Source organism: Mirounga angustirostris, unplaced genomic scaffold (genome assembly GCF_029215605.1).
Source record: "Mirounga angustirostris isolate CCGP_5_RB_7025 unplaced genomic scaffold, mMirAng1.0.hap1 SCAF_5, whole genome shotgun sequence".
NCBI lineage: Eukaryota > Metazoa > Chordata > Mammalia > Carnivora > Phocidae > Mirounga > Mirounga angustirostris.
The window spans coordinates 91,848,813-91,858,942 of NW_026991713.1; the positions used below are offsets into that span (position 1 = coordinate 91,848,813).

General features: G+C 49.2%; 1 protein-coding gene across 1 annotated transcript; it reads right to left on the bottom strand.

The window, feature by feature from the left end:
- Nucleotides 1-3,905: 3,905 nt before the first annotated feature.
- CDKN1B (cyclin dependent kinase inhibitor 1B) lies at nucleotides 3,906-9,021 on the bottom strand. The gene is made up of 3 exons (XM_045873836.3): nucleotides 8,042-9,021; nucleotides 7,386-7,515; nucleotides 3,906-5,267 (listed from the first exon to the last, which is right to left on the bottom strand). Exons 1-2 carry the CDS (start codon nucleotides 8,514-8,516, stop codon nucleotides 7,394-7,396), a joined length of 597 nt encoding a protein of 198 aa, XP_045729792.1. The 5' UTR covers nucleotides 8,517-9,021; the 3' UTR covers nucleotides 3,906-5,267; nucleotides 7,386-7,393.
- Between the last annotated feature and the right edge of the window lie 1,109 nt (nucleotides 9,022-10,130).

Sequence of the window (10,130 nt, forward strand, 5' to 3'; positions counted from 1 at the left end):
GTGTTCTTTTCCGGGCCACCTTCACCCCCAGCCCCAGCCCTCCCCAAGTCTACCTTTCCAAGGCAAGGGAAGGTGCATCCTCTCCCGGGCTCCTGTCAGCGCCACCCTAGCACCTCTGGCCGGCAGCCGGCGAAACGGCGCGCCCTGGACATCCATTAACGTTTTATACTACATCTCTGCCCCCGCCGGAGCTACTCAGTTTGTTTACCGCGGCCCCACGCTCCTCCACCCGCCTGCACAATGTCAACCGCACTTCGGGGCAAAATGTTGGCACAGATGCTCCGCCCCCGCGCCTCCCCAAAACTCCGCAACTAAAACACCCCACCTCGGGCCGCCGAAGTGGGTTTCGCTGTACGAGGTGGGGTACTGTATTTTTTACAAGAAAACAAGCATCCAAAAAAAAAAAAAAAAAAATTCAAACTGCACCGGCGGGCCAATGGGGAAGGAGCGGGAGGTGGGCGGAGGAAGAGCGCGGCGGGCGGGGCGGGCGCGGGGGCTGGTACCGCAGGGGATTCGTGAAAACGCGCCGGGCGCACGGTTCGGGGCCTTTTTTTTCCTTTTTTTTTCCTCTCCTTTCCTCCCTTTCCTCCCAAACCAGCTAAAGCGCGAGACTCCGCCTGAAGCCGCAGCCTTTCGGATCCACCTTAAATCTTCAGTGGACTCGGCGCAGGGGTCAGTGGGCGCAGCCAATGCCAATCAAGTTTACAACCACCAGCACGGGAGGGAAAAAAAGGAAAAAAAAATAATCTTCAAGTTCTCGAGTCCTACACGCACTCAGACGGACGCACGCACTCACATACATACACTGGCACACAAAAGGAAGGAGGGGGTGGGGGGACAGGCGCCCGAGGCGGGGGGGAAATGTTTGCAAAACGCTCGTTTGGGGCTCAGTGCCCGCGGCCCGAGCGCTCGGGGAAGGCGCGCGGGAAGCGCGGCCCGACCCGAGCGCCATGATGGTCGCCGCGGTTCGGAGCCCATTTTCTGGAGGGGGAGCTGCAGTGATGCAATCCCCCGGCCCCGCGTCCCGGCTGCGCGCCCTTCTCCCTGCCTTTTCTTCGCGTTCCTTTGAGGCGCGTCGACGTTTCGCGCCCACCACGCATCGATTTCTTTTTGTATTTCGTGCTTTCTGACAACTGCCTCCTGTATGTCCCCACGCGAGACAGGCCTGGGACGCGGACGGCCGCACGGGGACTTGGGTGTCCGTGCAAATACTAACTTTCGCTTCTGCAGGGTCTGACTGAGGCTGACCCCACCCCACCCCACCCCACCCCCACGCGAGCCGAGATCCGGGAGGTTCCTCCCCCGCCCCGGGTGGGTGGAGGGGATCTAGCAGGACCGTGGGCCCTCCTTCCCTGCCCCCCCCCCCGTTCTTTTGCAGGGTTTTTACCTTAATGTTGGCGGAGAGGGAGGGGAGCGGGTGTAGGGTGTGGCTCAGGTGAAAGAGATGGCAAATTTTAAAAAAGAAGTTCACACTCTGAAAAACAGATTGGAGATCCCAGACGTGCTTTTAAAACACCTTTTCAATCCACAAAAGCTTATGAAGAGCAAGTGTCTACGCTCACAATGATGAAGATGAAATGGCGAAGGAAGCGTCCCCGGCCGCCGGGAAAGGTCGCTCGGCGCGGCCGGGGAGGTGGGCGCACCGTGGCCTAAAAGGCCGCGCGCCCCGCTCCAGTCCTGTGGATTTCCACGGTCCCCTCCGTCCCCCAGTCATATCCCTGGCCCCACATTTTCCTATTTCTTCCCTGCCCCAGTCCCCCGCGCTGGACAGCGGGGGATGCGTTGCGGGGGGGGGGGGGGCACTTTGCAAAGCGGCCGTAAGGTTGGAAGCGACCCCGCAAGCGGCTGTGGCGCTCGGCCCCTCCTGCGCGCCGCTGCGGTCCTCCTTGGCCGCCCGCGAGCCGAGAAGCCTTTCGAAATGCGCGGGGCTGCGGATCATTGGAGCCCAGGGTGGGGGTGGGAGCGGGCTGCTGCCCTGAAGGGTCCACGGACTCGGAAAGGTTCTCTCCCCTTCGCTCAGATCCCCCCGCCGCTCTAGAACTGGCAAGGTGCTGGTGTGGGGGGTATGACTGTGGAAAGGAGTGGGGGCTTCCCCTTCTTTCTTAGCCCAGAGGGGAGATGATGAGGGAGGAAAGTTTGTGAGAAACCGCCCCGTGCCACTGCGCGGGCCGGGGCGCAGCCTCCCTCCACGGCCTGCGGGCGCCCCGGGCGCGGGAACTGCGCGCAGTGACCCCGGCGGCGCGGGCGCTGCAAGTGGCAGACGAGCCGCGAGACTCGATGGGCTTTTCGCCCGGGGCGCCAGCCAGCCGGACCCCGCAACTGCCGCGGCGGTCGGGTGCGGGGCTTCGGGACAGTTTGGGGAGACGAAGACGCACCGGCCTGGGGAGCGGGTGGCTGGCGCCCGCGGCCGCAGCCCGTCATAGGGGCGCCCGCTGCGATCCCCGCCGTCTGGGGTCGGGGAGAGGACGCTCCGAATCTCGGGGACGCACTTGGAGAGTTGACACAGACGTGTAAAGGACCGACCCGGTGACTTGGGGGCTGCGTTCCTGTGAACGTGCCTGGCGCGGCGAGCATCCACTTCTTCCTGGCCCAGCACTCCTAAAACGCAGTCTCTCAAAATTCACATTAAAGATGCCTCTTGAGGAAAGGAAAGTGGGGTACAGGCAGCAATTAAGAGGATTTTTTCCTTTGTCAGAGACACTTTTTTAAAGTACTCTTTTTGGCTCAGAGAAACTAATTTTATTTTATTATTTCCTGACTCTCCATTCCTTCCTCCCCATTTTGAATTGTTTTTCTTGCTTTCTCAGTGTCTTCCTGAAAAACACCCCATCTGCGTGTTTTGAATAGAATCACAAAAACACCTTTAGCCTTTAATTAAAATAATACCTACTTGGAAGATGTAGCCCAGCCACCAAAGGACCTTCTTTTTCCCTTCCCAGCAGCCGAAGAGAGTCAACCTTTTTTTTTTTTTTTTTTTTTTTAAGCAACTTCAGGTCAAAATAAGCTGAAACTCTCTTGTTTAGAGCCCCTTTTGGGGTGCAATAATGTAAATGCAACTATTTGAGGTGAACAGTTTAACCTAAATTCAGATTTTTGCAATTTAGCCATCTGCAGATGCCTAGAAAAAATAATTTACTTTTACACCTTAGCTACATTTTTAAGAGAATGTAAAATAATAGGCATCATTTTTTAGTAAATTTGACTTTAAAATGCCTTGTTTAAATTTTTCTTACTTAAATAAAAACTATCTATCTCTGCCACGTGGATATGAGGCCCCAAACCCTCAGATTTGGTATTTAGATTAACCAGTTTTAGGTTGTGTAGATTATAACCAGGAAATTTCAAAATTGAGGAATTTGTTATGACCAGTTTAATTTGAAGAATACCTTTTCTATCTAAATTAGTGTGGAATGCATGCCAATTTCTAAAGGACCTATGTATATCTTAATACTTTGGACAAGAGGTGTAGATTAAATGGTCTGAACAATTGCTCTCATTTCTCACAACACTTCCATGTGTAAATACAGAATTTAGAGAAGTCACCATGTTACTTTCATTTTCAATCCTGCAAATGTGTGATCAGCCAGCCTACACTTACGTAAAAATTTTTGGTTCTGACACATATCCTATAAGACCTAAATATTTGAACTAATGGAGATTTGACAATCTTATTTATATGAAAATGTGGCTTTTCCACTTCACATGTCTAAAGCTTTGCTCACTCAAACAGAACTAAGTGGAAAATAGTGTCTACTACATTCAGAGCCACATAAACATCACCTCAGACGTGGGCCTAAATTATCAAGATTATTTGCTACTTCATGTTATATTTGTGTAAGTAAGACTAGAATGCCAGGTCAAATACCTCAAGCTTAATAAAGTACATTACAGTTCAACTCAATGAATAGCTATGGAAGTTTTCTTTATTGATTGCTTGATATGTAACAATAATTGGCATCTTTTTCACACATTACAAAAAATTATACTTGGCTCAGTATGCAACCTTTGAAGCATCGCCATTATTATTTAACAGAAGAAAGGAAAAAACCTATTCTACCCAATACAGCATTTACAAATGCACAAAACATGCCACTTTGGCTTGTATATGGTCTAGATTAAAAAAAAAAAAATCTCTTTTTAACATAAATAAGTTAGTATAATTTTTCAGTGTCTTTACAGAGTTATGTACACAGGTACACTTCAAATGGTTTTGTTTCATACACATACACAGGCAATGTAAAAATACTGTTTAAAGATGTAGTATCCATTTCAGTAATTCTACGTGTGCTTTTCTCTCTACACACTTTGCTTTAAAATCACCATTTCCTTTGGGCAAATTAACAAACAGAATGAGAAACTTTAAATTAAAAATTATTTCATTATTTTTTATGTGAAGTTACAGATCTTTAAAAAATATCCAAAGATTTGAATCATTTTTGACTGTGTCTACATAGCCCAAAGTCCAAATAAAATTAAGAAAATTTCTCAACAAACCTGATAAAAAATTAGACGGTTGATTCTGAGCATTCAGAACTCCCCCCATACATCCCACATTTTTGCCCAGAATTACCTGAAATGATTACCTAACTGCTGAATAATTAACTGGTAAATTCCAATTTTAAGAGGAACTGAGGGTGGAAGGGGGTAGGACTGAGGATAGTTTTTTGCTGTTAAAAAAAAAAAAAAAGGCCATTTGCCAGTATATAACGGAATCATCGTATCTCCCAAATGACAACAAGCTTCATGTAAAAATAATTAGCCATTATTTGCAACCAGTGTTCAAATACAGATGATTTTTTTAAATGAAGTATCAGTTTTCACTGAAAGAGACATTACATCTTTAAAGAAAACAATTCAAACCCTTCCCCAAAACTGCTTCTCTCCATGCAAGTCAAATATTTTTCTCCTTGCTCTAAATGGAAGCAAGCTCTTCATACCCCCCCATGCCAATTCCTCAGCCCCACCCTACCCTCCCTTCCCCCCGGAAGTTTATATGCTACATAAAAGGTAAAAACTATATACACAGGTAGTACAATGAAGCAAATAAGGAAAAACCTAATTGCACAATGCTACATCCAATGCTTTTAGAGGCAGATCATTTAAGAGTGCCTAAAATTTTAGTGTTAATTGTGTTGCTGCTTTTCAGTGCTTATACAGGATGTCCATTCCATGGAGTCAGCGATATGTATTTAAAAATTTTAATTTGTATCTTCCTTGCTTCATCAAGCAGTGATGTATCTGATAAACAAGGAAACATGCTCTTAATTCTGCAAAAGAAAAAAAAAGAAAAAAGAATTAGGAGAAAAGCACTAGAATAACATTACCAATGACGTACAGGAATCATTTTGTCACTGTCTTAATTGTGAAATACCTGAGCGATGGAACAGAAAGTGTGTCCTGAATGTTGATGACTATAGTCCTCTCCATACAATGTTTCCTTCACTGGATTTTTATCCTCCTCTGTGTCGTGTATTTTTTAGTGCAGTGGGGCTCACCAGTGGGCAGTTTTGCCCCCCAGGGGACATTTGGCAATGTTTGGAGACATTTTTGGTTGTCACATTGGGGGTGAGGAGGGTGCTGCTGGCATCTGTCGGGAAAGGCCAGAGATGCTGCCAAACATTCTACTAATGCACAGGACAGCATCCCACAACAAAGAATTATTCAGCCCAAAATGTCAATAGTGCAGAGGTTGAGAAACCCTGGTCTAGAGAATCGGGGTCAAAGACAGTAAGAAAGCAAGGAAAATTAAGAAACTGTAATACTTAAGAGTATCAGAATCTTCTAAATTTGAAAAATAACTGGAACTATAACATAAATGCTCTCCAAAGAAAATTCTACTAATGTCTTTTAAAAACCTTCCCGTTTCTTAGTCATATGCAAAATATACACATGAATGCTTTTGAGTAGGTTCTTACTACTATTTCTAGTATTCTCTGAACTGGCAATATTTACTAACAAATGCCTCTCTGTATGTCAGAATGGGGTCACATCAAAATCCAGTAGGTGTGATTCACTGCGGCTCATCTGATGAGCTAGGCTACAGGTCACAAACCACAAGTCCCAAGCTGCAGGTTGCTTCAGAAAATTTTTTTCATCCCATTTTCCCACTTCATATTCAGCTGTAATGTAATATAGAGGTTCTACAGTGATGTTTTGTATAAGCTTTGAAAAATGCGTGATGTGTGTGAAGAAACTATGATCTAAAAACACAGGAAACTGGAATCTCACCTTAATCTCTTATGTTTTTTATTCTTACCTTTTTGTAAATGGGGATTTTTAAAATAATAACATCTACTAAGATCTCTTTATATGTGAAGCTATGAGTGTTTTGGGGGGGGGGGGGGAAGAAGTCCTGGTCCTTGTCCGTAAGAAGTTTTCAAACTATTAACATATGCACTTTGATCATTATGGACAGCCAATCCACAGAAAGTTGAGGGCTGAATTATTCAAATTAGCTCTTCATATTGATCAGATTTTAGTAGATGGAAAACAATCTCCCTTCTCTTGTGTGGGGTAGACCTACCCTTGCCAGCCCTTATATCTATTATCCGTTTTCCCTACAAATATCCCAATCATCCTGTTACAGCACAATTAGACAATTAGCATACACATGCTGACGTGTTCCTGGATTGCTTACTCCAGCAGAGTTAATTTAACTTCTGCTTTGCAACTTCAGTGTTGTCAGAAATTCTGTAGGAAGCTTAGTATTTTTCCATTTTATAGCTTTCCATTTTGTTTTGTTTTGTTTTTTTAAATACACAGCATTCCTTTCCTGTTCCCCAAATTTGTAAGCAAACAGGGAAAGTGGCAGTTTGTGAAAATGATAAAAGAATGTAACATATCTCTCTATTCACATTGTTAATGACTGGATTAACCAAATACAAGCCATCTGTACCTAACTTTTCCCTCAAATTTTAAATTTAATGACTTACTTGCCATGTTCCCACGTATGGCTCAAAATCTATTACTGACTCAACTTGAATCTCTGGGAAATGAATTCTCATGAAGTGGGACTGAAGCATATCCCAGTTCTTGTTCCGTTGGGGGAAAGAAAGCTATTGTTCCCAACAAGTTTTGGTGGGATTCACAAGGAATGGACCTTCCTACTCATCGGGCCTTGGTCACAAGTACCTGGCTAGGACACTTGCTCTGGTTATTCCGTGTTTCAAGGAAAAATGACCTCAGGACGTAGAAACTGTGAAAAAATTCCAGTATCCCCACCAGGGAGTCCCAGCCTTCCCTATTCCTACTTTTTTGACCTCACAAAATATAAGCAAAATAAAAACCCACAAGCTCTAGTCTGCCAGCAACCACTAAGATCGGGTATCTCGGGGTTTGAAAGCCCAATTCGGGTGTCAGTTACTTGCTCCCAGTAATCAACCCACCGAGCAGTTTACGTTTGACGTCTTCTGAGGCCCGGCTTCTTGGGCGTCTGCTCCACTGAACCCGCGTTCGGGGAACCGTCTGAGACATTTTCTTCTGTTCTGTTGGCTCTTTTGTTTTGAGGAGAGGAATCTAAGGGCAAGAGGGAATTTTAAAAAGAACACACACAACCTTTATTAGGAAAACAATGGCTGACAGAAGTTGGCACAAGTCAGGGGATGAAAAACCCACACCTCCACCCACAATCCTGGATCCCTCATTCTCAGTGGCCTTTAAGGGCACAAAATGAGGTTGTTTTCACATAACAGAAAGTGTATTCTACGCCCCAAAGCCCTCTCTCCACTGCAATGCAAAGAGGGAGGCCGTTGATAAACATCCCAACGTAATCACAGACCCACCGCCGGCTAGCGGGTAGGAACTGCGATGTTTTCGGCTGGAGAAATTACCAGATCATACCATCTCGGGCTCCTGACTTTAAAAATCACCCACACACAAGCGGTCAGCCGGACAGCATCTAAAACCTAAGATTAGGACAGTTCGCTCCCCCAAAGCTAAGGCGGAATACTCCGAAAAGAAAGCGGAGGTTAAGGACCCTCAAAGCAGGCCAAAGCGGTGCCCCGGACAGACAGACATTTTCTGTTTGGGGAAGGGTCATTACCGTCTGTGGCAGGTCGCTTCCTTATCCCAGTGCACGGCTCCGCTAACCCGGTCTGGTTGTCGGGCGTATCAGTCTTTTGGTCTACCAAATGTGTGTCCTCTGAGTTTGCCTGAGACCCAATTAAAGGCACCGCCTGGCGGTTCCCGCTGACGTCCTGGCTCTCCTGCGCCGGCACCTTGCAGGCGCCTTTGGGTGGCCGCGGGGGTCTGTAGTAGAACTCGGGCAAGCTGCCCTTCTCCACCTCCTGCCACTCGTATTTGCCCTCCAGGGGCTTGTGATTCTGGAAATCAAAATTCCACTTGCGCTGGCTTGCCTCTTCCATGTCTCTGCTGTGCTTCTCCAAGTCCCGGGTCAACTCTTCGTGGTTGACCGGGCCGAAGAGGTTTCTGCAGGCGGAGGGCTTGGGGTACTCCGCCTGTCTGGCGTCCATCCGCTCTAGGCTCGGGCTCCCGTTAGACACTCGCACGTTTGACATCTTCCTCCCCGGTCTTCACGGCCGCCTCGCGCGCGCGCTCGGAAAACAAAACTGAACAAAACAAAACGCCCCGACCCAGCCCGAACCCCTCTTATAAGCCCTGCGACCGCGCTCGGAGCCAAGAGAAACAAACCCGGACAAGCAACTGCCCGAGCGTCAGGGGCGCGCTGGCTCTGGGGGAGGGGTGAGGGGAAGCCCCGGCCAGGCAGCCGAGAGCCGCCGCCGATCAAGTGTACCGGCGAGCGGGAGGGCGGGGAGGGGAGGGGAGAGGAGAGAGGAGGGGGGTGGCAAAGCCAGTCCAAGTCCGGGCTGCAGCGAGCCCGCGGGTCCCGCCAACCGAGCGGCTCTCCAAACCTTGCCGGCGTCGGAGTCGCGGAGCGGCGAGGCAATGGGGAGAGGGGAGGGGGAGAAAAACACCCTGAAAAGACGAGCCCCCTTTTTTTAGTTGCCCAATATGGCGGTGGAAGGGAGGCTGACGAAGAAGAAAATGATTGACACCGCAAGTCTATTTAAACAGAGGAGGAGATCCATTGGTTGCGGCGCCGGGAGCCGCCCCGCCGAGGCTGGCGAGCGCGGCCTTAAGGTGGCCCGGCGCGGCCGCGACGCCTCCCCGCCTGCCCGAGCGCGCCGACTCCGACAGCGCCGCCCGGAGATTGGCTGGTCGCGTGACTGCCGGAGGTGTGCCGCTGCCAGCAAACCTGCTCCGGCTGGCCTTGGAGAAATTAAAAACGAGACAAACAAACTCGCCAAACGGCCGGGAAGCCGGGGAGGGGCGGGGGCGGCGGGGGCGGCGGGGCCTCGGGTTCAGGTCCCCGCGCGGCGCTGCGCTGCCTGGCGCGCCCGCTCCTCGCCGGGGGGACGGAGGGGCAGGATCAGATGATCTCGAAGGTGGCTAGCGGCTGGTTTTACGCCTCGGTGGCGATCTTGTTTTCCCGGCACTCGCCGAGCCTGGGGCGCGGGCCGCTGGGGGCGGAGGCAGACGGTGGGAGCTCTGCCCCCAACTGTGCTCTCGCCGGTGGCTCCCCGCCTCTGGCACTGTGGGGAGGCAGGGTAGCCTGCGCCCGGGGGCTGGGAGCCCCCCCCCCCGCCTGGGTACCTCAGCTGGGGGTGAGCAGTGGTTAGCTCACTCTTAACCTAGAAGTCTCTGCTGTTCTGGGGGAGGCGGGGAGCTTTGGGAAGAAGCCAAGGCGACCGTAGGCGCAACACTTATAATGTATTCTGAACCCAAGCTCTCCCTCAATAAAAATAAGGATTTCAAGATCAAAAACTCCACTGGTCTCCCAAGTCCCTAATAAACTTTGTAGCTGTCTCAGACACGCTTACGTTTCAAAAGCGAGGTTACACCCCTGACCCAGGTTCTGGCTTCCCTAGCACAGTTAAAGCCATTGACATGGGCTGCGTGTGGGAACTCGTCTCCTCTTTGTATTTTTCAATTCTTTCCCGGGTTGTAGCAGTTTCCTCTACCTGAGTCCGCCGCCAAATACAACAGCCCCTTCCTTCCTCCACCTTTCTCTCGCACCAGATTCACTCCCTCGGCCCTCCCAGAACAAAATTTAGATGCAAGGGAATGCCTTTAGAGGGCTACAAGTCGTTGAAGGGTGAAAGTAATCTGAA